Source organism: Pholcus phalangioides, unplaced genomic scaffold, assembly GCF_987345545.1.
Source record: "Pholcus phalangioides strain wild (caught in Gottingen) unplaced genomic scaffold, Ppha-v1.0 ptg000017l_1, whole genome shotgun sequence".
NCBI lineage: Eukaryota > Metazoa > Arthropoda > Arachnida > Araneae > Pholcidae > Pholcus > Pholcus phalangioides.
The window spans coordinates 31,282,540-31,309,526 of NW_028301610.1; the positions used below are offsets into that span (position 1 = coordinate 31,282,540).

Genomic DNA, 26,987 nt, shown 5'->3' on the forward strand with positions numbered 1-26,987 from the left:
ATTAGAATATTAGAGAATATCCAAAATTTGTTTGGGTTACATGGAATGACCCCATAACACCATCAAAGGTTGTACAAGATATGTTAAAACCTCTGCATTAGAAGAATATTTGATTACAAGTTGGTGCAGTTTTTTTTTTTAGCAAATATTTTTTCTGCTCATTACTTGGGTGAATTACTAGCAGAGATGTTTGTAGGTCAAGGTATCACTCTAATTATCAAACTGACTAGGAAAGGGTCCGAAGGCGTTCTCCTCAAAAAATTAAGAAAAAATTAAAGTACATTCATCTCACCCCCAGAAACTCATAAAAGCAAAAAGTTAGCGGTGGAATGCAGTTATTAAAGCCACAAAAAATTATTAAAAATGACAACAGTCATCACCTCTCGTTCTTCTTTGCGATATCTATAAAAACTTGTTTTCCCCTCTTTTTACGTCATAATAATCCACGTATTGCGCGCGCAATGATAAACTGCAAAAAAGTAGCTTATTAAAGACTCTCTTGTTCTTTGCTCCAGCTTCTTTTTTTCTAGAAACTCTCTAGTTATTTCTCTTTTTTTTCTTTCTTTCACTGTCTGTGCTATACCTAATCATATAGCCACTGGATATATCCTTATTCCAGTCGCCTTACCTAATCATGTGTTGTTTGAATGATGTCACTCTAAGACTAGGGTTGCAGGATTTTAAATTCATTCTTGGCCTTTATTGGTATTCAAAATATTAATATTTACTAATTTTTTTTGAGCAACCCATAATAAATCCGCCGGATATTTTTATATTTTTGTGCATATTTTATAATGAGTAGAATTAGTGGTAATTTTTTTGAAATTTTTTGAGGACACTTTTGGATCCTTTCCTTGTGAGTTCTAATCTGATTAGCCATTTTATACATAAAACTGATAGTATTGGAACAAAATGAACAAAATAAAGAGATATTCGACTTTCTGTTGAGAGTCTCCATTTGAGCAAACACTTTATTTGAAATCATCCAAAGTTAATGATTTAAGCTCCCTATTTCTCAGATTGTCAGGTGACACACAAATTCCGGAAAATATATTTGGCAGTTGTTGTTCATAAATCCACTTGATGTTTTGATCACATTGAATTGGATTTCCTAAGAAAAAAATCAAATCAATTAAAACCTTTTTAGACTTAACTAGCCATTCTTTTTTATGTGATCACCATAATAAAACTCATGATAAAAAAAATTGAACTAATAATATATTAATTACCATAGAAGTTGACATCTGTTAATTGAGGCCAAATTAGACCCCAAGTTCTGATATCAATTGTATTTAGAGCATTCATTTCAATATGTATCCTCTGTATGGACGGAAATCCATGGAAAATGTTTGAAGGCAACTCTGTCAAATGATTATTGCTACAAGATTTCAAGAAAAAAAAGAAACTTTAGTTAGGACAATAATAATGCATCATAAAAACTATGTACTGTGTACAACAAGATAGATGTATATCAAAAATATTCATATGTTATCAATGAGTAAAGACAGTTATATATATGCCCAATGTTGAATATATTCGCTTACTATTTATTCATATTAAATTTATCTCAAAAATGAATTTGCAGGTAGCAAAACGTTTGTGTACTCTGAAGGTTTTATTTAAAAAGTTCTTGTGTATTATGCAAGCAGAAGTTCTACAAGTTGAAATTTAAATAGCAGCACAGCTTCATGAGTCTTGATTGAATAATCATGATAATCTGCTGTATGGGGTTATCCTAATGACAAAACAGCTGACAGATTCATAATTTTGTAGGGATTATAACCAGTGTTGCCTATAGTGAACAAATTTTCCATCTAGATCCTTCATCAAAAACAACTAGAAACCGGACCTAAAGAACCAGAATTAATTTTAACTATTATTATTGTGGAAATATATATTGTGTAATTATAAAAGAATGGTAAAATCACATAAAGGAAAATATTTAACAAGTTGCTCAATATTCAACGACTTCAACTGATGTTGATGGAGCCACTGAAATTCATTGAAATAAATGTTTACGTTTCATATGTCTCTCTCAGTTGTCCAATTTTTTTCACAATCGATGCTGAAAAATTTAAAGTTATGTGACAGCACTTATTTCTTCTGCATAGATCAGCATTGATTCCAAAACAGCATTCACCATGTCTGTACGAATTCCGTTTATAGATTTTGCATTAATAAGATTTAACTGCCATAAAATTCTGACTCTTTCTGCATAGGACCAAATCAGAAAAGACCTTGTCATTGCAGACTTATACATTTAAAAGATGATATATATATTGATATTCCTTAATTACCTTGATATTCCTTAATCTAATCTAACTAAATGATCCTAACTCTGACTTGACGTGACTAGATTATTCAGGGTTTTAACAGTCAAGGCTATTCTCTATAGCCTAACCTTAATAGCCTAATTCTCAATTTCATTTAATTTTTCATTTGTAATTAAATGAAAATTTATTGGAGTACTTTTTTGTAAATGAATTCACACACAAAGGTATTTTGAAGAAAAGGATCCACACATTATTGGAAAAACAAAATTAGACTAAACTACACAGGAAATTTTTAAAACAACTGTATTTCCCATTAGCAACTAAATGGCCCTGCAAAAAGACTAAATTTGGTTGTAAAACAACCAAGTTGGCAACACTGATTAAATCTTTCTTATTCAAAAGTTTCGTCACTGACTATGGTTTGCAAATAATCTAAATTTCCAATATTTAACACTGGAGAAGTCGACACTCTGTTTAATACATAATGATAGAAAGCCCGCCTATCTTTATCTACACAAGGCTTGAGCTGTGAAGACAGACTAACCACTTTATGATCAAGGACGTAATATTGCGTCCAAACCTAGTGGAATAAATTCAAACAAGTTCTCTGTTTTCTTTCCTCTCTCCTCATCATTTCGAAGCTTTGTTGCAACCCTATAATTTTTTTCCTCTTGGTTTTTTGTATACCCTGATAGTGTTTTTTTTTCTTTTGTGATGTATCTTTTTTATAAGCGTGACAGCGGACAGGTAGGATGAAGAGAGAGAGAGAGAAATATACTTTGTACCTACATTTTCTTATCAACTTATCTATAAAAATTTCAATTTTGTCAATTTTCATAATTTTTAAGTACGATGTGCGACCGGAAGATATCAACCGATTTAAAAAATTTTTACATCTTTTTTTTTATTATTAAAAGAGACTTTTCCGTACTAAGGATTTGAAAATAAAAACTTCGTTTTTTCACTCTACAGCACACCTCATTCTGCGTGGTCGGTAAAACATTGATTTAACGGCTCAGCAACAGTGGGCTTATTATACGTGGGCTCTCAAAAATGAGATCCGGGTGAGATTTTTGAGAGTAAGCGAGTAACTTTGTAGGTAAGAATTTTTAGCTTTTTTTTCAGAAAAAAGGCCTCTACATACTGCAACTGGGCACCTAAAAACAAAAAAATGACAAGAATCGTTCCAGGCCCCAGGACTGAAGCACTGTCATCCCCACTCTTGCAAGGGTCATGCGGAAATCCATGATGTTCATAAGACGGCATTGCTCAGCAGGTGTGGGGGAAAAATCCCCTTTCTTGCTCAAAGCTCTGCTGATAGGGACTCTTTAAGATGAACTATAACTCTAGTTTCAGGGGGGGGGGGGGTGAAAATGAGAATTTTTATACGGCCCCAAGTCAAAAAATTTAAATTTGTAGCTCACTTTTTATTAAACTGAAAAAATTTACTCCGTAATACTTGACTTGTAAAAAAAATTTGTTGAGATATCGATAATTGAAATTCTTGATTTTTGACTTCCAGAAGTCCTATAACTTTTTACTTTAAGTGGTTTTTAAAATTTTCCTGATTCGCATTGTATAACTGCCACAGTAGAAACCACTAAACCCTCTAGAGATTGCCACCTATTTTCAAGAAGAATATTTTTTTTCCGATTGCGGAGCAAATACATGCTTCCCCCAGCACAAAACAATAATAATAAGAGAACAAGGAAGAAAAAAGAAACTATCCTTCTCTGTTATTTATTATGTAATCATAATCGTATATAACCTCCAGAGGGAAAAACATCGTTTCTTCCCCCCCCCCTTCTGTTATCAGACTCTGAAAAGAAGCTGACTCCACCCACTGGCAGTTGAGTGACAGGACGGAGGGGTGGGTAAACATTTTATCAGGAGAAAAACACACACACATCGGTATGTCGTCTCGAGGTTACCGTTTTGGGAGTTTTAAGAACCCGAGATAATTTGGGATTGCCGTTTTGAGAGGGTTTTAAGAACCCGAGATATCTCGGGGCTGCCGCTGTAAGGGTTAGTTATGACCAAGACCTGAATGTTGTTGACCTGAAAAATTTGCAAAAGAGTCCTAAAATTTCGAAAAAATGCCTTAAAAATTAAAAGAAAAAAATTCCCCCAAAATGACAAAAAATTCTATTAAAATAACAAAACAAATTTCTTTAGAAACTGAATCAATCATTATATTAACTGGAGGTCAAAGGGGAAAAAAATTCTTGTAGTATCTCTCTTTATTGAAAATATCACATTCATATTCTCAACATTAGATTTTATCAAATTTCTGAAAAGACAGGATGAACTTCTGTCAACATCAACAGACGTTATATGGGATATTTGGAGGGGGAAACCACTGATTAGGGGCCGTTCAAATATTACGTCATCATCGATGGGGGGACGGGGTTTCCGATTTGCTGACTTTTGATGACAAGGGGGGTTTGGATAATGCTTACGTCATCAACCACCCTTTATGAAAATATTAAATATTTTTAATAGCATCTTATTTGGTGCGCCAAAAACGAGAAAAAAACCTTTCGATAGTTTGAAGTAACATTCCCCCCTTATTGATAAGTGGCCTACAGAGCCACTTTAGTGACCTCTAAAAGTTTCATGGATCCAAGTGATCTGGAATGTGTCCGGGCCGCTTAAGTGCTCTGGAACTGTTCCACGCATCACTCCGTAATTATAGTGATACGTAATTATATGCCGCGGATCACTTAAATAATCTGAGAATGTGCCGCGGGTAACTTTAGTGATGTAGAACTGGGGGCCACTTAAGTGCTCTAAAACTACGTCCCATGTCACTCAAGGGATTTCTAAATGTTTCACGGATCGCTTAAGTGTTCTGGAACTGTGCCCGGGTCATTTAAGTGATCTGAACATGTGCCACGGGCCGCTTAAATGTTCTGGAATTGTACCACGGGACACTTAAGCGATCTATATATAGATGTGCCACTTAGTTCATTTTTTTTACAAAATTAGGTTTAAGGAGAGGCAGCATCAGATAACCCTCGGGGCCATATTTGGTCCGTGGGCCAAGGGCCTTTATGCGATTTATCATTGTATGGCTTTGGGGGTAGGTCGCAATGAATTTATTAAAAATAAATTTTGAGTTCATAGCCTTTAAATATTGAAAATTAACATTGAAAATTCACAGAAATTGATTATAATAACATATAAAGGCATTTTCTTCCGAAATTTCAATTTAAAAAAAATAAAATTTTTTGCATTAAAAAAAATAAAGTTTTGATCGTGGGGGGGGGGGGCACGAGCTCCCTCTATGCTTCCCACCTGTGTATGTCTCTGATCCCACCAATATGCGTTAGGATTCAGAGGACCAGAGCTGATGACGAAATTTTGCTGACTTTTGCCGACAGGGGAGGAGGGGGGTCAAAAATGGCTAAAAATTTGCTTAGGTAATACTTGAACGGTCCTTTACTCACAGTGTTAATTTCTCTTCAATTTCAGACGCTCCTGTAAATACATCAAAAATTTTTCTACAGAGGCAATAAATTCATTTTTTTCCTACTATACTTTTCAAATTTCATGGTAGAAAATTGGCCTACCCCACTTTTAGCACACTGAATTTATCCCGATAGCATCTTAATAAGCTGCATACTTTTCTGCAAGAACTGAAGGATGGAAACCAGAATGCTGAGAAGATTGATCTTATGTACGTCATCAGCTCTTCAATATTCTCAAGGCAAAACAAAGCTTAAGAAATTTTACTGCATGCAGCATTCGTACGGATCAAAATCATTTAATACGAATTTGCCGGTTTCAAAATTCCCCGCGTAGTGCATGCAAGTACTATACCATGTTCCCTTTTATAAAATGAAAATTCGTCTGTCAACATTTCATACAGAATCAAAATTTCTCGAATTCACTTTCATTTATTGTTTAATTAAGTGTAGCCAGTTCTTGGGATTTTTGATGAATAAACTAAATTTACCTAGAACTGATTATACAGGGTGATTCAGAAAAGATGGGAAAAACTAAGAGGTGACAGTACACAGGAAAACAAACAATTTTCATCAAAAAAGCATAGTCTAAAATGAAATGCAAACGTGCTACAGAGCTCAACATAGTAAAACCGAGGATACGAGGAGAAAACACGAGAAGTGACTTTTTTACGTATACGCCATGGTTCTCAATTCCTGTGAATATGAGCACATTTTAAATGTCGTGAAACACTTTGGAGCAGAGAAAACCTAGCATTTTGCAATACACAAAGCTGTGGACTGCTCTACTGGATGTATGGTTTGACTTACCTACATCTGCAGAATACTCTCGCAAGTCCAGTAGAAAGTATTTTTGTCGTATTATTACAGTTCAATGCGCCCATGGGAAAGATAATAGATATTAGACAGATATAGTATCTGAATTTTCTATAGAATGATAAGACATAAATTTCGTAGACATGCGATCAATAACAAAAAACAACAAGAGTTAAATTTTGATTTTTACCTTAAAAAGAGAGAAGTTAATCTATTGGCTGTTGTTGGTAGCATATCTCTCGTTAAATTCTTAAGTCTTTCTTGATATATACTGAGCTCTTTCAAATTTATAAGAGAAGCAAATGCCGTGTCTCCAAACTTTTTCGTATGTGTTGTACGTAGATGAAGATGCTCGAGACCTTTTGGACCATTACTGAAGAAATCGTTATCTATTTCTGGAATTTCGACACTTTCCAGTGTCAAAGACTTGAGATGCTTCAAATGGGACAGATCTATCCTTGGAAATGGAAGTTCACTGAATCGGAAGCTATCGTGAATTTCTAGAACTTCTAGAGACCCTTCTAAACCAAGAAACGCTGGTCCAGGTCCGATGTCGAACACTGTAGGCTGGACATAGGCAATGCGCAACGATCTTATTTCCATATTTATAAAGGTGTCAGAAGGTAACACTTTGACGCTAGATTCTTTCAAGACAAAGGTGTTCAATTTAAATCCTTTCATTCCGTTGATTGCTCGCCGTAGTGCATCATAAGATGACATTCGCGCACAAATTACGTTCGCTCCACCGTTTTTAATATCGCATGTACATGGTAAGATGCTTTCGCTTGGTGGACAATTAGGCGATGCAACAAACGCTGAAGTATGATGTACTGATTCTAAAAGTAATAGTACGATAGCAGTGGCGATAAAGTGAATAGCCATCTGTAATGGAGAAAAATTAGTCATCTCTTGAATGTGCTAAACATGATGTGATAACAAACAGATACAGAGTGTAGCTAAATTGATGTTCAGAACTGTAAGAAGTGATAGAACTCACTTAAACAAACAACTTTCACCATAGAATGTGGTGTCGGAAAGCAAGCGGCGAGACGCGAGAGGACACTTTATCTGGAGTGGATGAAACGTTACCTTTCGCAGGACCCGTCATTAAGCAGGTGCTGCCTGATTTACTACGAAATATACCAGCAAATCTTGGAGCGATTATATGGTTCCAGCATGGCGGAGTACTAGCACATTTCCTCAGGATTGTGCGGAAGTACCTGGACATTGCCTTTCCGAACAGATAAATTGGCCACGGTGGGCCTGTCGCTTGGCCTCCCGATGTGTCCTGCGTAGATATTTTTCACTGGGGGACAGCCAAAAAGCGTCGTTTACGAGACGCCCATCGAGTCGCCAGAGGACTTTGTCGCCCAAATTAGCGTTGCAGAGGCAGACGTTCGTAAAATGCCGGGAATCTTTCAACGTGTACGCGATTCACTCCGTCGCCGATGTGATGCCTGTATTGCAGTTGGTGGTCGCTCATTTGGGCATTTGTTGCAAAGTTTTCGATAATAAAGGGTTTTTTTTTGGTTTTTATTATTCGCCTTTACTGTGTTCTCCATTTTCACCACGCAGGCACCCCTTCGCGACTTGCTTTTCAACTCCACATTGTATGGTGAAAGTTGTTTGTTTTGGCGAGTTCCATCACTCCTTACAGTTCTTACCATCAGTTTAGTTACACCCTGTATACGTCACAGAATCTAAAACTAAAGTGAAATAATAATACATATATATACAGGGTGCATAGGTAACAGGGCGTATGGCATTTTACTGGCGAACCGGAGTATGCTGTAAGGTTTTGGAGACCATACCTACATAGGGGCATAGACTTGGTTGAAGGGATGCAGAGAAGAGCTACGCGTGTCCTTATTGGCACGCGGGGCTTAAGTTATGAAGAGAGACTTCATTTTTTGAATATGTTTACATTGAATGAACGCAGGTGTCGAGAAGATATGATCGAATGTTCAAAATTTTCAACGGGATTGATAGGATGGACCATGAACAATTATTACACCGCCAATCGACTGCTTTTACAAGGGAACACCAGTATCGATTGGTAAGGGACAATGCGAGGTTATGGTGTCGCAGGGAATTTTTCTCTAATAGGGCTGTTAATAAATGGAATAGCTTACCCCCGGAGGTAGTAAATTGTAACACAATTGACACGTTTAAAAAGAAATACGATAATTATGGTGGGGTAAATCGAGAAGCTATCCATACTTAGAATAAGACAACCATAATATTCTTTATGGGCATTGTATAATATTTTATCATGTGTATATATTGTTTATAACTTTTGTGATTGTGTTTTTAATTGGGTTGCTGTAATTTTAAAATATATGACAATCAAATATACGACATCCATATTTGTTATGGGCATCTTTTTCTCAGCCACCTCGTTGGGCATTTTGCCTGTTGTGGCGTTGTATTTGTATTTGTATAAATTAGTGTATTTTGAAGGCGTTCAAGTCATATCGCATATGGATAAGGTAAAATCGTATAGTTATGTCGTCAATATAGTACAGTCAACGTTGGTTATAACGACTAGTCGTTATTGAGACTGCCCTATTATAACGACAGGTATGATGAGTTTCAATTTTTTTCCTATTCATCCCATGTTATGTTACGTCCAACCTAACGGATTACAGAAATTTCGCCTTTGGCACATTTCGTTCCCGGTACGAGCCTCCGGACACTTCGTCCCTACTCTAAACGTGTAAGTGACTGTATGAGTCATGAGTGGCCAAGTGAGTGGGTGAGTGGCAGTATGAGTGAATGGCCGCACGAGTGACCAAGTGAGTGGGAGAGTTACTGTATGAATGACCAAGTGAGTGATCAAGTCAATGACCGTATGAGTGATCAAGTCGAAGACCGTATGAGTGATCAAGTCAATGACCGTATGAGTGATCAAGTCAATGACCGTATGAGTGATCAAGTCAATGACCGTATGAGTGATCAAGTCAATGACCGTATGAGTGATCAAGTCAATGACCGTACGAGTGAATTACCGCATGAGTGACCAAGTGTGTGACCGTGTGAGTGATCAAATTAATTTTCATATGAGTAACCAAGTGAATGACCGTATGAGTAACCAAGTGAATGACCGTATGAGTAACCAAGTGAATGACCGTATGAGTAACCAAGTGAATGACCGTATGAGTGACCAAGTCACCAAATCATATGGTCACTAATACGGCCTCTCACCCACTTATATGGCCTCTCACTTACTCGGTCACTCACTTAGCCACTCATACGGTCAAAGGAGGTGAAAAGCCGGATGCAAAATTTCCGGATTCCGCAAAAATTGCGTTACTTACCCTTTACCCTTACCCTAGACACACAGTATTTCATTTATTAAATCGAAAATTTATGTAACGTCTACATGAATTGGGAGACATGTTTCGTAGACCAGCGGTTGAAAAACACTGGTTTATACTATACAGGGTGTCCTGTTAGTCCTAATACGGGATTTATCTCATCAATCGTTCGTCCTAGACACGTAGAGGTATGGCTTCAGTTTAAAAAATGCTCAAAATGCGTTCAGAAATCACCCTCTTTTGAGAGTGATAATACAGTTGTGTCGCAAAATAAAAAATCTTAATTTTTATACGACCCCCCTCCCCGTTGTCTAACTTCCAATTAGAAAGTTGTTGCCCTGTCTCTTCTGAGCGCGAAATTTATGAATTTTTTTGCTGATGTGCAAATTATTTCTCTTAAGTTGTTGTCGCTGTTCCGCAACTTGTTTCTTCTATTTATGCCTTTTTTTTTGCCAGTCCTCAAACCATATAATTTCTCATATTTATTTACCTTTACCGGTCCGCAAGACATTTCTCCCATTTTTACCTTTCCCGGTCCGCAGTTGTAAAAAGGTAAAACATTAGTATAAACCAAGGGTGCTCAATCTATAGGAGATTGCGGGCCATTTCATTGGTTCGAAACCGTGTCGCACGCTACTCATGTGATATGTGAATGTGCTGCGAGTCACTTGAGTGATCTGGAACTGTGCCGCGGGTCTCTTAAGTGATCTCTAAATGTGCCGCGGGCCCAAGCTATATGGGAATGTGCTACGGCCCATTTAAGTCTTCTGGGACTATGCCGCGGCCCATTTAAGTCTTCTGGGACTATGCCGCGGGCCATTTAAGTCTTCTGGGATTGTGCCGCTGGTCCGACACAGATCTGTAAATATGTCGTGGGTCACTCAAGTGATCTGTATATGTGCAGCGGGTCATTTGAGTGATCTGCAACTCTGCCACAGGTTTCTTAAGTGATCTGTAAATGTGTCACGGGTCATGTAAGCGTACCTGTATTTTGTGCCGCGGGTCATGTAACCGTATCTGTAAATGTGCCGCGAGTCACTAAAGTGATCCGTAAACATGTCGCGGGTCCCTTAAGTGACGTGGAACTGCACCGCAGATCATTTAAGTGACCTGTGAATGTGTCGCGGGACTATCAGCGATCCGAACTGCGCCGTACGTTATTCACGTGATATGCAAATGTGTCGTGGGGACTCTCGGGTATCTGTGCCGCACGTTATTCGGGTGACGCACAGTGGTGCGTTTTGCGAAAATCGTGGCCAAATTCCCAAAAAAAAAGGTTCTGCCGTTCGACCCTGATTTTTTCACAGATGAAGAGTGAATAACCCCCGGCTTCTGACGTACATTTTTTTTCGTTCATCACCTCTTAGTTTTTACCCAGAAGGAGGTCCAATGTGGTGATCCAAGTAGCAGTATACCGCACATCAATCTAAACCTTTTACAAAGCCGCTCTCGTTCAGAAATTTCGTAGCTCTCCGGATAATTTTAGGCAGTTATTTCTTTTCTTTCGAGCGTGTCAAGTCATTTTTTAAAAAAGTTCATTTTTGTGAGTGGCGGTAGAAACAAGTGACCTGATGTGAGCTCCTGAAATTCATTTCCCAACATACTTTAACATGTTTAGTTTATGAAAAAGGTGAAATTAGCTGCTAATATCTGCTACTCCGCTGACCCCAGCGACTCTTCTTCAACATGCCATAGCTGAGGCTTGTCTATACAGAGGCGGAATAGATTTGAATTTGAGAAAATTTCTTTAAAAATGGCAGATTATTTGAGCTTTAACATTGAAAGCTGCAAAACATGCCTCAGATTTTTTTTTTGTCTTTTTTAGTTTCAAACTCAGGGTGCTCCACTGTGAAAAAAATTTAGGACTCGCCTGCAGTGTGAAATCCCCTGTGGTCACGTGGAACACATACTGCTGTAATAAACGATTTGGAGGCATTCTGTGTGTTCGTTACTTACGTATCTTTTAATTGACTTGTGTACGTTAGCGCCACCTATCTTCTGTTTTTGAGTGGTTTCTTTCCTGTCTTGAAAAAACTCCCGTGACCCAGCGATGCTAACCCTGCAGACCGTTTTTCATTCCGATTATTTTTCCGGTTTTTATGAATTTTTGAAGTTTCCACGGACTTTTTGCCTGTAGTTTTCTGCTGTTGGAACGAGAATAGGTCGAATAATGATCACAAATTTGATTTAACAAATTGTAACCAGGGCCGGATCTTGCATCCTGTGAACTGAGCGGCCTCAGAAGGCACCAACTGAAAGGGAGTAATTTTTTTTGGGCTCCGACTGGAGCGGAGGAGCAATTTTTTATCACCAAAATATCGTTTCCTTACACTTGAAAAATGTACTGAACCAGCCCTGCTTGTAAATGATTAATTTTAATTTTAAAATTTATTTTTACTTTGTCGGGGGCCCACGGGCCAGTTGTAGGTCACTCTTGCTATAAAGTATGAAGCGTGGATTTTTTTTCTTGTTGGCTTCAAGAGAGACAGGGCAACAACTTTCTAATTGGAAATTAGAGTACGGGGGATCGTATAAACATTTAAATTTTTTTATTCTGTGACACGCTGTACTTTTAATCTCAAAACTGGTACAGAGTGACTTCTGAACACATTTTGAGCATTTTTTAATTGGAACCATAATTCTAAGACGAACGGTTGATGAGATAAAAGCCGTACCAACGCTATCTATCGGCTGTTTTTCAGTTATTCCCCCCCCCCCCCGTCTTAAAAAAATTCCCGTGACCTAGCGATGCTAACCCTGCAAACCGTTTTTCATTTCGGTTATTTTTCCGGTTTTTATGAATTTTTAAAGTTTCTACGCGGACTTTTTGCACACCCTGTAGTACATAACAGTATAATTTTTTTCAATGAATTATTATTTTTTCAAAAAATGATTAGAATTGGTCTTACCTCGAAGTTCGGATGCTGTCTTCAAACTTCTTCCGAAGTATTTTAGATTTCCCTTCAAACTTTTATTTTTGTTTTATTTCATTCGGTTATCATCCTGATGTTTTTCCCACAACAGTTAAACACAGGGGGGAAAACAGCGTTAACTTTAGTCATCTCCCAGACTTAATCTTTCTTTTATTTATTCATTTTTTTCTTCTTCTAGAAATACATCTGCAGGATTTCACATTACCCCGTTAGATGCTGTTTGTCCTTTTGCAAGAAATCACACACACACATTACAAAAAAAAAAAAAAAAGCAATATGACTTGAAGGTTATTCACGTGGTAAAAGAATTAGGAAACAGAGAAGAGATGTGTGTAGATGGCAGCTAGCTTTTTTTTGATTATTGGCACTTTTTTTAAACGGGAATGGAATTAACGGCACTTTTTAGTTTGGATGGTCTGCACTTTAAAACGGATACTTTCCTCTAATTATTCGTTTTATAGTGGAATGTTAAATCCAACGGAGTTTTCGTAACGATTAGTTATCGTTATTACTGATCGTTGATTAATTATGACAATAAAAGTGAAATAGTTAATTAATTAATTAACAATTATACAGAATCCAATGGAGTTATTGTAACGTTTAATTATATATATATCGTTATTACTAGAGCCAGGATTATATGCACTTGAAATTGTCAAAATATGCTCCTAAATATACTGGCATATGCGTTAAAAAACCAAAAATATGCATAAAAAAACCAAAAATATGCATAAAAAAACCAAAAATATGCATAAAACACCAAAATACATGCTAAAAATGTAAAGATTCTAAAATATGTACCAAAAAAGCGAAATATGCATTAAAAAAAATCATATGTTTTTAAAATTGATATTTTCTATTTCTTATATAGTGCATATTCATTTACAAAAAAATATCCCCGCATATGTACAAACGACATATGCACATAAATTCTACATATTTTATATTTAGGTATTTTCAATTTCTAGTTTGTTACAGCTGCTCATTAACGAAGTACAAGTAACTAAATAATTTCGATACCATTTCTAAAACGAACTGAACACTTTTGACTTATTTTTAGAAATACCCTTACAATAAAAAACGGTTGATAGATATTCAGAAAATACAGTATATTACAAACACCTCTAATTAATTCCCATCTGCGGAAAAAACCGATGTTATGAAAATATTGTGCAATATTTATTTGAAAAATTATAATAAAAATATGTGATTCGCTAAAATAAAAACCTTAAATATTATTCGCTTATATTCTGAAATTTTTTTTTGATTTTCTGGATTTATATGCATTAATGCTAAAAAAGGCGAAAATATGCACATATGCATTTGCATCTAATCCGGGCTCTAGTTATTACTAATCCTTGATTAATTATGACAATAAAAATGAAACCATTAATTAATCATTAATTAATTAACGATGACTGTATAATTGTTGAAGTCCAACGGAGTTTTTGTGACGATTAATTATTGTTAATACTAACCACATTAATTAGTTATGATGTAATAAAAGCGGAATCACTAATTAATCATCAATTGAATAATTAAAAATAATTAGCGATTACAGCAAATCCATAGGAGTTTTTGTAACAATTTTTACGTTTTTCTATTCATCAACTATTTATGACATAACGAAAGCGAAATCGTTAATTGAATATTTACGATTAATTAGCGATGGCGTTGGAATCTTGTGTGAATCGGTATAAAGATAATCACTGTACAAGAGCTGTAGCCGCGACAGCAGGGAGCGACTCCCGTCTTGCAGCGTTCGTGGTTGAGGGAACGACCCTCTAAACCCCTGCTATGAGTAGTTCAATATAGTGAAAGTACACGTCTTAAAGAACGACACAAAAGAAATGATAATAAAATGTGATAATATACGATCAGTTAATTATTAATGAATCATGTTAATATTACTTAATAATTGTCAGGAACAACTAAGTTCATGTTGTTAACTGATTCGTTAAAAACGGGCTTTTATTCGCGGCACATTTACAGATCACTTAAGAGACCCGCGGCAGAGTAGCAGATCACTCAAGCAGCTCGCGAGACATATCCATATCACTTAAACGTGACCCGATGCACATATACAGATCACTTAAACGTGACCCGATGCACATATACAGATCACTTGAGTCACCCACGACATATTTAAGATCACTTAAGAGACCCGCAGCGCAGTTCTAGATCACTTAACCCCTTGAACTGCAATTTATTTTCAGGCAGCACTGCTCAGACGGAGAATTTCACGGCGAGCTGGACTCGTCATTTCAGTTCAAGGGTTTAATGACCCGCTGCACACTTCCAGAGTACTCAAGCGGACCACGGCACATTTACAGATCACTGGAGGACCCGCGGCAAAGTTCCAGATCACTCAAGTGGCACGCAGCACATGTACAGATCACTCAAGTGGCACGCAGCACATGTACAGATCACTCAAGTGGCACGCAGCACATGTACAGATCACTCAAGTGACTCGTAGCACATTCACATATCACTTGAGTAGCGTGCGACAGAGTTCCAAACCTAATTAATTAAGAGGCCCGCGTTACGTTTTCGAACCGATGAAATGGCCCGCACCTTCCTACAGGTTGAGTACCCTTGGTTTATACTAATATTTCACATTTTTACAAGTGCGGACCGGGAAAAATCACTGAAAATGGCGGACCGGTGAAAATGGCAGAAATAATCTATTCGAATTCGAAAAACGCCATATGGCGTGTTACCTATGCATCCTTTTAGTCTAAGGGTATGATCATAGTGTAGGCGTGTTTCCGATTCAGAGAGTGGGAGTGGTTTACTCGTGCCGGGAGGGTGCACATACTGTAAACCGGTTTTCGGCTGCTCTACTTTATACTATCTATTTTTTTACTCGTCAAACCGGCGAGAGAGGAAAATGTGAAAAAATAAGCTGACGTAAAGAAGTAAAAGCAATTTTGATTCTCAGGGTTGCCAATAAAGTATTTACCATAAAGCAAGGGCGGCCAAATTCTTTCTGTTCAACGGTCAGGTGCAGCGTCATGTATTAGCCGCACCAGTAAAATGAGAAAAAGACCCGAAAACTCGCGCATTTGTACACACCATAAGCACTTATAATATGGCAAAACACGGGTAATTTAGTCGCTAAACTTTGACACTGTGGGCATTGTATTCCCTTTCATCCTTCATAGATGCATTCATTGTTTATCTGGTTGCGTTTCCCAGCCAGATGTAATGCATCCAAAATTAGTTTCTTCTGTAAATTAATTCTATCAAATCTATTCATAGTTTGAATTTTACTAATGAAACGTGTTCCAAATTTTCTTCAATTTTGGCAACATGGAAAATTTACCAAACGAGGTGGCGGAAGAAAATAGTAAAATAATTGCCTCAGTGCCAAGCTTTATGAGAAATTTGTGTGTTTGAAGAGGCAGCATATATATGGTGATAAAATAGCAAATTATTTTCGTCACTAACTATAATGAATGCAGAGACGTACGTGAGGAGGGGGGCACAGAAACCCCTTGCTCCCCCGAGCCGATCGAAAATTAGAAAAAAAAATTTATATTTCGGTGAAAAATTAAAATATCGGAAGAAAATAATTTTTGTGTCAATTTAAATGCTTTTTTGAAAGGTGGTAACTGAAAATTTTTCGGGAGAAAAATTTTGTGACCCCTCCCAAGATCGATCCTGCGTACGCCTCTGATAGAACTTTCTGCTGTTGGAACGAGAATAGGTTGAATAATTATCACAAATTTGATTTAACAAATTGTAACCAGCGTCGGATCTTGAATCCTGCGAACTAAGCGGCTTCAGAAGGCATCAACTGAAAGGGGGTGATTTTTTTGAGCTCCGACTGAAAGGGGAGAGAAAGCAATTTTTTATCACCAAAATATCATTTCCTTACACTTGAAAAATGTACAGAACCGGCCCTCTGCTCTTGTAAATAATTAATTTTAATTTTTTAATTTATTTTTACTTTTTCGGGGCCCACGGGCCAGCTGTAGGTCACCCTTGCTATAAAGTATGAAGCGTGGATTTTTTCTTCTTGGCTTCAAGAGAGACAGGGTAACAACTTTCTAATTGGATATTAGAGTACGGGGGGGGGGGTTGATAGTAAACATTTCGATTTTTTATTCTGTGACACGCTGTACTTTTAATCTCAAAACTGGTACAGAGTGATTTCTGAACACATTTTGAGCATTTTTTAATTGGAACCATGATTCTAAGACGAACGGTTGATGAGATAAAAGCCGAATTAGGACTTACAGGACACCCTGTATAGTATGAAGTTGCTTGCACTATGTACATCCTTCCAGCATGAGCAACCCACGCGCACTTTCGGAATCGGAAACATGGGTGCACTATGTTCTCATCCTTAGAATAGAACCGTCTAACATATATTACGATTTTTTTTAAATGTACGTAATACGTTTCATAGATTCCTTGAGAAAGTCTCTTGGGAAAGAAATTTGAATCTGGTCAACTGAAAGAAACTGATCAAGCACTGAAAGAAAGGGTTTTTCCGCCATACATTTGCCTTCACTACAAAAAGTCCATTTCAAAAGGGGTTCAACACGTACATGGATCAGAACCAGGGTCGCAACTAGGAACGGGGGAGAGCAGGCAGGTCTAGTGCCCTGGGCGCCGGATGCAACCTCTCGTTCAACATTACAATGGGGGTGGGGGACGCTAAAACTGAGTGTTTCCCCCGGCTGACCAAGCATCTAGTTGTGGCCATGATCACAGCGAATACTACGGACTGATTACGATGTTAAGTAGGGAAATGTTTGTGGACGGGGGGGGGATAACACCTTCTAGCCTCCTACATAGTCTTGCAGCAGATAATGATAACTTTCATGGAAAAAAATAAGTTTGGTTAAACCTTAGCGTGAGAATGCGTGAAAAAACATTCGACGGAAAAAAAAATGATAACATTATCAGAAGTCCAAGGTTGATGTCACTCTCCGCTATCCATACAAAGGTTTTCAACAGCGGGCTGGTGCGAAGATGAATGCAGGAAAGAAAGACAATTAAACTAACCTTGCGAAAATCGAATTCTCGTCCTCTCACACACTTACCGGATGAGAACGCTAGACCACTACGCTACAAAGGCAACGAACATCAATCTTTCCTTAGAGCTCGTGTGCACTGAACTGGGCCGTACATGGACGGTCGGACCTAACTCAGGCCAGAGCTCACAATTGTTGACACTGCCACTAGAGATGGCGACTTATCCAAAGAGTGACATCATAGGATAAGTCGCCATCTGGTGGCAATATCAGTATTGTGAGCTCTGGCCTGAGGTGGGTCCGACAGTCCGTGTACGGTCCCGTTCAGCGCACACGAGGTCTAAGGAAAGATTGATGTTCGTTGCCTTTCACCCGACAAGTGAGAGGACGTGGGTTCGATTCCTCGAAAGGGCAGTTGAATTTTCCTTCTTTCCTGAATTCATTTTCGCATCAGCCAGCTGTTTAAAACCTTCGTATTATCCGATGACCCGATAATGAAAAACGAATTTTTTCCTATGTTATGATATTGGTCCGTTGTGTTCTTTGCAAAAGTGATAGCAATACCCGAATGTTGACATTATCCATGATTCTAATAAGTGGCGTCTACTGTATTTATCATTCGGTTATTGTGATCAAAAATCCCGAGTCCCGATGTGATCGAATTAAGCGGCGTGGACTGTATAAAGAGGTTACACGATCATGATTTAGGTATACAATTATAAATAAAATATGTAATCCTATATCGCATATTGAAATCATGAATCGAATATAAAATCATAATTTGTAATTCATCTTGAATTAGTTCCTTCTCCCATCCAGGGGCGAGACTCTCGCGGTTTTTTTCCTCACCGCTATCTGTGCAGGGCCGTCTGAAGATCATCATGGGTCCCTGGGGCAAATGATTTTTCCGTGCCCGTACCTGGAAATTTCTTGAAAATTTCAACCAGTTCTTATTTTTGTGAGGCCCGGGTGGGCCCATGCGTTAAGACGGCACTGTCTCTCTAGCCAGGCCCGTCATTTGGGGGGGAGGCTTTTGAAAATACACTAAAAATGGTGTATATATATATATATATATATAACAAATACACATAGTATATATATATATAAAATTATAAATACATTGAGTACATGTTCTTTGCCCCGCCCCCCTGGAAAAAGTTGAAATGCGGCCCTGTCTGTAGCCCCTTTTGACCACCAGCCTTTGCATCTTCACGTAGTCGTCAACTTCTTAACCCAATATTACACATTATAAAAGTTTGATAAAATCCCTTTTATAAAACTTGAAAAATCCAACCAATAAAACTCATAGGTTACATTCGAGCAAATGCAAACGATAATCTTATTGGTTGAATTTTTCAAGTTTTATAAAAGGACTTTTAGAAAACTTTTATAGTGTAATTACTGGCCTAAGCTTCCTAATTTACTGCCACAGGCAAGAATATTATAAACACAGTAAAAGTCCGCGTTTTATAACGACAGTTCACAATCAAAGCTAAAATTGTCGTTATAACGAACTTCTCGTTATAAACGAATTTTATGTTTTTGAACTGTAGAAACACAAATGGAGAAAAAACACACACAAACATGATAAATTTACCTTTATTTTTCTTTTTATTTTGAACTATTGAAATATGCAGCTAGTTGACTGTTCGTGCATACAAGGAGGCTGATTTTGTAATAAAAATTTGCATTTTGTGGAATGCAGCAGTTTCTGCAACCGGAGTATTCGTTGCTGTATAAAAATGTCCAATAACATTTAAGGGAAAGAAAATGATAAAGACCTGGTTACCCTGTGTCCAGATTTGGAAGATTCCAAGAAAGAAGAGGGGAGGGGAAATAGGATTTTTTCAAGGAAAATAACAACGATGTCTTAACCAGAGGTCATGCCCCACCTGCCCAACCAGCACATCTACAGCTAAAATTATGTGTTTTTCCACCTCCTATATAGATAACAAGAAAAGGTACAGTATGGGGTCTCTTTTTATCTACGGGAGGTACTGACATTCCCCGTAATAAACACCTGTGAATAGGTAGAAGAGATTTAAAAAAATGCCACTCTTTGTGTGTGTATAGTCTCCGTTTTATATATAGTTCTTAAAAGAAAGGAAAGTTTCGAAAATTTTCGTTGTCCTTTATAGCGAATGTGTTCTCATACTCATTCATGAATAACTCGCTATAAGCGGGTATTTTTTTCTGTCTTTAACATAAGACAATGCTCTTTTACAATCACTGGCGAATTAGACCGAACACAGAGTGCGGCGACTACTAGGTACGGGAGTGCATAATAGACACTAGCGACGAAAACAATTGCATTGTTTTGTTCTAGATCGCACTCAAAGAAGAGGTACGCGACTTGAACAATCCTGTTTGTTTTCATCTCGATCTGCTGATTTCAGTTATCTGCTGAGAGATTGGTCCGTTTCTCTTTTTTTTCTTTCTCTCTTCTTCGGAGGGATCATCACACCTCTACATTTCAGAACCACTTCAGCCATTTTCTCTATCCTCTTTTAGTATGTACGGACATCTCTTCCTCCACCCCTACGCATTTTTTTCTTCCTAGTCGCTATTCTCTTGGAACTCGTATCTATTCGCTCCACTATGATCGTAGCCGTCCTAGGGGTGGAGGAACAGATGTCCGCACATACTAAAAGAGGAAGAGGATAGGGAAAATGTCCGGAGGGGTTCTGAAATGTAAGGGTGTGATGATGATGATCCCTTCGCAGAGGAGAGAAAGAAAAATAGAGAGAAACGGACCAATCAGCAGATAGTGAAAATCAGCAGATTGAGGTGAAAACAAACAGGATTCTTCACGTCGCGCGCCACGTTGAGTGGCCTCTTTCTCTTCTTTGTGTCGCTCCTCGAGTATGTGCGGTGTAAAACAAAACACAATACAATTTCTTCCGTCGCTAGTCTCTATTATGCACCTCACTATGTGTTCGGCCTTACTGGGGATAGAGAGATTCTCGTTAGGAGCCGTACTCGTTATAACGGAATTTTACTGTACCACGTTTCGACCGTTTTGTTGAAATTTTCATGCTAGACAGTGGATACGAAGATTTTGTATTTTAGTATAAAAACCATAGGTGAAGGAAAAAAAAATTTACTAAATTATTAAATGAAATTTAAAATTTTAATGAGCTCGTAAATACAGTTGATGAATGAGGAAACAGTTACGCAATGGACTTATTTACAGCGATAGATGGGAAGATCTATTGGAAGTCTTCTAGGTAAAGACTGCTCAGTGCTTTTCCTTTCATAGAATCAGGCTTTGTGCAACTTCCAGCAAATATGTCTGGTAAGCGGTATTTATATATCCATTTGATGGATTCACTGCAATTTATTGGATTACCTAAAATATTAAAAAAGAAATGAGACATATATATTCCTGCATGGAATTTCAATTCTATTCAAAGATATTTGTTATAACTGTATTCATTGACGTATGCTCATTTCGGAAATTACTCTCGGACACAAAAAGACATTATCAGACTGTTGAATGCATTCTCAACTTCATACAATAATAGAATTGAATGCATCCCAGAAAACCAGGGCCACACTCGTGTCAAGCCTGGTCTGATAGTCATTCGCAAATATTTACTTCCCCTGATGCAAAGAGACAGCAGCGGCATTGGCTGGCTACACATCGGCCCAGTTTGGCCAAATATTCCTTGGCGAATATTTGCTTCCAGGAACCTCTCCGTGGTGTGACTGTTGGCGTTCTTCGACCAATGTGTGGACAGACGGATTGGAAGATCGAGAAAGAAAACTGCACCTTTGACTTAGGTTGGAAGTCGGAAGGTACTGGTCATTCTATTCGACCAGCTTTCCAATATCTTCCAATCTCTAACATTGACGATCATTGACAGTGGTAGAGAGACCCATAATACTTGCCCATGACCAACATTGGAACGTATTGTGCCAGCCTTGACACAAGTCTGGTCCTGGCTTAATAAAAAATTTGAATCTGTTGAACTTACCGAAAAAGTAAACGTGAGTTAGTTGATTCCAAACTGGAGCCCAAATGATTTCATTGATGTCACTGAATGCATTGGCTTCAAAATATACTTCGTGTAATGAAGGCATTCCACTGAAGATGTCTTTCGGCAAGACGGAGATGTTGTTATTGCTGTAATATAAGAATTATAATTTGTTTATACACTTATAATTCAAAAGCTATTAAAATTTTCAATTAATTTTACCTGATAGTCTGTTAGTATATTTCCATACCTTAATTCGAGGGAAGAGAGATAATGAGATGGACGTGGTAACATATCTCTTGTAATATTGACCAGAAGTCCTCCTGCGACTGAAAGTTTTTTCAGATTATGAAGAGACGAGAAAGCATGACTTCCTAGTTGCTTTGTGCTACTCGTCACGATGTTTACTTCGGTCAGAGAATAAGGTCCACTTTCAAACCAGTCGTTTCCCAACTGTGGAATGAAGTTTCCTTGCAATTTCAATACACTAAGTCTTTTCAGATGAGAAAGATCCATTTTAGGAAGTGGGTAATTCACGTCTGAAAAACATTCATTGATTTCAAGTTCTTCTAACGTAGATTCCAATCCCATGAAAGGTGGTCGATAGAGACCATCAAACAGAGCTGACATTTTCATGGAAGCAAGTCGGATCGATCGAATTTGCTGTCCCTGGAAGGTATCTGAATGGAGATGAGTGACATTGGATTCTTGCAGGTAAAAACTATCAATTTTGTAGCCCTTTGTTCTAGACAGAATGACTTGTAGATGATCCAGCGACTGTATTTTCCTGCATATGATATTTACTGTATACACCAATGAGCCAGAAGCCTGGCACGTGCATTGTTTAATGGTTTCAGCTGGAGGGCACATAATACTCACGCCATTCACCCCACTCCATATCATCAAAAAGGTTGACACCACCACAAGATTCATGCTCAATAATCTTGTACCTAGAATTACGAGAAAATATAAACCTGAATATCTAAATGAGATAAAGAATCTGGATATAGACAGTATTACTATGCGTTGAAAATGAGATCCATTTGATATAATCTGGTTATTATCATCGGAGTAAGATTGATAACTTTTGTGATAGAATCTCACATTCAAATTGATTGATAATGATAACACTTCCGATAAAGTTTCCCCATTTGTTTTATATAGGATTGATAGAGCTAAACATGGCTCGAGAATGCGACTAGAAAAATTTTCTTTAATCTCTTTACGATCACGGACGTAATATTGCGTCCAAACGCCAGAGGAATGAATTCAAACACAAGTTTTCTTTCCTTTCTCTTCACCATTGCGAAGCCTTATTGCAACCCTATAAATTTTTCTTCCCCGTTTTTTCTATACTCTCGATAGTGATTTTTTTTGCCCACATATAATGTATCTTTGTACTATTTATGTACATGTAATACATGTAAGAGTGAAAAAGAAGAGAACACGTAGGGCGAGCGTGAAAAGAGAGACTAAAACAAAACTCTCTCTCTTTCGTCTATACCTTATCTATTATACTTTATATACACTATCTACCAATAAGTATTTAGACACCTGTGATAGAAAAGAAAAACTAACTTTATTCAAAATCAATAGTTGGTAGAGCATCCACGAGAGGCAATTACAGTGTGAACCCTCCGGGGCATACTTTCCACAAGTCCTTGTGTGACGGCTAGTGGTATTTTCTTCCACTCGGCTTGGAGAAGACATGTCAGTTCCTTCACCGATTTTGGACGGGTAGCGCACCCCTTAATTCGTCGATCCAACTCGTCCCAGAGGTTCTCGATAGGGTTCAGGTCTGGGCTCTGGGCAGGCCAGTCCATTCGATGAACCCCATTGGCACCATACCAAGCCTTGGTTAACCTCGCAGTGTGACAGCTGGCATTGTCGTCCTGGAAGTAACAGGGGTCCACCCCGTAAAACTGCCATAACGTAGGAAGCACATTGTCATCCAAAATAGTGCAGTAGGCAGTAGTGCAAAGGGTCCCAGTCCATACCAGGAGAAACACCCCCAGACCATAATTCCACCTCCGCCGAACTTGACTGTTGGCACAATGCATTCTGGCAGGAGACGTTCTCCAGGCAGACGCCAGACCCAGACCCTGCCATCCGAACGGTAGAGGGTGAACCTTGATTCGTCGCTGCAAAGAACCCGTTTCCACTGATCTACGGTCCAATTTCGATGTGCTTTGCACCACATTAACCGAGCAACGCGGTTGGACTTTGTGATCAAAGGCTTATGGGCAGCAGCACGACCATGAAAACCAATCAGATGTGCTTCCTTACGGATGGTATTTATTGAAACAATACTCCCGGATGCCTGTTGAAACTCCTCGCGGATGAGGGCCATCGGTTGGGTGCGGTTCTTCCGAATTTCTCTGGACAGCACACGTCGGTCTCTATCTGCCAGTTTCGTTGGTCTGCCGACTCGGGGCAAATTCCGACAATCACAGCTCACCTTCCACTTCTTAATCACATAGGCCACTGTCGATTTTGGGTACTTCAGCTCGCTAGATATGTCCCTTAAGGATCGGTCATTTTTGTGATACCCGATAATTATACCTTTCTCGAAATCAGAGAGCTCCGAACTGCGCGACATCTTGCATCCTACACGATATATACCGGCGGAGGGCGTGACGTATCTCAGGACCGCAGATATCGTCATTTGCATAGGTGTCCAAATACTTATTGGTAGATAGTGTGTATATATATATATATTTTTTTTCTTTCTCCTTCCTTTTTTCTAATGTGCGGTTATGTTAGGACGAGGTTCCCAGATTTATCGCCGATTCGTCAAATACAGATAATCCAAATTACTTGCCGAACCCTTGTACGGGAAGTGGTTAATGTTGCCTTGGCACTTCTGTAATTTTCTTAGCATGTCGCGAATTTGAATTAACTGATAAATATATTTTGTGTTTTTTATACAAGTGGTAAATGAGGGCAAAATGTAATTTTTGTATCAGAATGAATTTTTTCTCTTATGGAATCAAAAAATAATTAACTTTTTTTAAATAAATTTTTTCCTATCTTCGTTTCACTAAAGAGAGTCGTGCCCCACAGATTGAGAATTACTGCTGTTAGGGTGTGTTGTGTTTCCAGGTTGTATCACATTAGCTAATATTTTGCGATGCTCAAGAGGAATATAGACCTTGGCCTACAGTTTGGAGCAAATTTCAAAGGGTTATCTCAAGTGATTCCATGCTCTATCCGGGGTTCAAACCGGAGGTACATTAGCTATTTACACGGTTTCTAGACAGGGGCAAAACTACTGGCGCCGCACCAGAGGGGACGCTAATTTCACCCTTTAACATTACGAGGCGCCAAAATACGTGCTTACTCCGCAGCGACCAAGCATCTAGTTGCGGCCTGCTTCCAGGTGATTACAACAGTCCAATTTAAAATTAAATTTTAAAATATTCTACAACTCCACTCAAGCTAAAAAAAAAAAAATACTAAAGTTACTGAGAGAATTGACAGGTAGTTGAAAGCCCTGTATGGTTGTAGTAGACAATAACCAAGGTACTCAAGTCATTTAACTATTGTCAATGAAGAAAAATTTACGTACCTTTTCAACGTTCAATAATGAGAATCGTTTGTCAACAAAAATGTTTGTAAATCGAAGTGTCTGATGTTGTGTTTAGATTATAGTGGTGAAAATAATATTTATAGTGTTAAAACTTAGAAATCTTATCTAAGTGATATCTTTTCCTGAGAATGAGCATGTGCGTGACAGTAGCTATGGACAATGATAAAAAAAAATCGATCCGTCGATGGTATCAGCCAACTTTCATCCCCTGCTGGCAATTTCGATAACAGCGAAATGTCGAGGCCCCCCGCAGAACTAAATTTATGGCCTGTTACCCCAAATTTAGATAATATAGCCAAATAAATGCGTATTACCCGACAATGTACGCAGCCGGCATCATGTCAACAACGCCATAGGACACTGCGTTTGATCAAACGTTTGTCCCAGAGATTTCACGTGACTGAGTTCTCTTGTTCCCCATTACTTCATATCGACAGAGATAGACTATGTATTGGCTAATAATCTTAATGTTCAAAAGACAATATTGTACGCCATTTCGGATAACAATCATCTAATTAACGGATATAAGGGCTGTTAAGAAAAAATACCCATCAACTCGAGATTCCCTGCAGTGTGTGTTATTCCTATATAATTATTTCTTTAGTTCATTATAATTGGAAATTTTGTAGTCCGTTTCATCTGTGTGTTACCGTCTGATAAAATACGAAAACATTCACTAAAAGGCTTCAATACAAGATTTTACAACAAACGAATATAAACCAGTTATCTTTTTTGTTAAAAATACATTTTTAAAATTCATATTGGTTAAGAGTTACGAAATTCATCATTAGCACAGTCTAAGTTAGCAACTCACATAATGCTTAAAAGTACACAAGTTTCACCACCTTTGCTCGTTATAACTCAAACAATGTATAAGAGTTGTGAATGTGTGACATGCAAAGCATATACCCCAACCATCTAACGTATTACGACGATAATACTGCAGGGGCGCGGTAGCCCAGATCGATAAGATACTCACCTAAAGTACCAAAGGATGTTTAGAGGTGTCGCGAGTTCGTCCTTGTCAGAAAACTTTCCTGACACGGGTACAACAAAAAAAAAAACGGCCACATGACCGCAGAAAGTCCCCATCGAGGGGTTAGCGCACCAACCTCTCGATGAGTATAAAAACAAACCTGCCGTTCGGAATTGGCAATAAATTGTAGGTCCCGGTCTAATTAGCCCTCGTGTGCAGAAAATGACCGTGGTGCGACGAAAATGATTAATACTGCACTGATTAAGTAAAGTTTGTTTCGATCAGCGAGTCGCATATTACTACTGTACCACACATCAACTCCGGTCATATCGCCATATATATATAGCAATTTACCAATCAGTGTCGAGTGGAAAATTTTTCTAGGAAGTCTTGAGCCGAGGGAGGACTTTCGACAAGGGATCAAGTCTGATAGGGAAACATGTCTTTCCGCGGGATCGGACCTCACGGTAGCCTTCATGGTAGTAGAGAGAGACACATACAAACATCTTTTACCAATATATGCGCTCCAGATTCCCATACATAAGTTGTTGCCAAGGCCGGGATTACGCTATAAAAGTTTGATAAAAGTACTTTGAAAAATGCCACCAAACTTGAAAAACAACCAATAAGCCGGTAAAATGTAACAAAATTTGA

The 26,987-nt window shown here is 38.1% G+C and overlaps 2 protein-coding genes across 2 annotated transcripts; both read right to left on the reverse strand.

Annotated features, from left to right (window-relative positions):
- Positions 1 to 955: 955 nt before the first annotated feature.
- LOC149072900 (protein artichoke-like) lies at positions 956 to 12,909 on the reverse strand. The gene is made up of 4 exons (XM_089246834.1): positions 12,783 to 12,909; positions 6,747 to 7,438; positions 1,230 to 1,378; positions 956 to 1,111 (listed from the first exon to the last, which is right to left on the reverse strand). The coding sequence occupies exons 2-4, from the start codon at positions 7,436 to 7,438 to the stop codon at positions 972 to 974; spliced, it is 981 nt and encodes a 326-aa protein (XP_089102960.1). The 5' UTR covers positions 12,783 to 12,909; the 3' UTR covers positions 956 to 971.
- A 7,996-nt stretch (positions 12,910 to 20,905) lies between these two features.
- Positions 20,906 to 25,410, reverse strand: LOC149072901 (oplophorus-luciferin 2-monooxygenase non-catalytic subunit-like). The gene is made up of 4 exons (XM_089246822.1): positions 25,337 to 25,410; positions 22,019 to 22,718; positions 21,769 to 21,917; positions 20,906 to 21,140 (listed from the first exon to the last, which is right to left on the reverse strand). Exons 2-4 carry the CDS (start codon positions 22,699 to 22,701, stop codon positions 21,001 to 21,003), a joined length of 972 nt encoding a protein of 323 aa, XP_089102948.1. The 5' UTR covers positions 22,702 to 22,718; positions 25,337 to 25,410; the 3' UTR covers positions 20,906 to 21,000.
- Between the last annotated feature and the right edge of the window lie 1,577 nt (positions 25,411 to 26,987).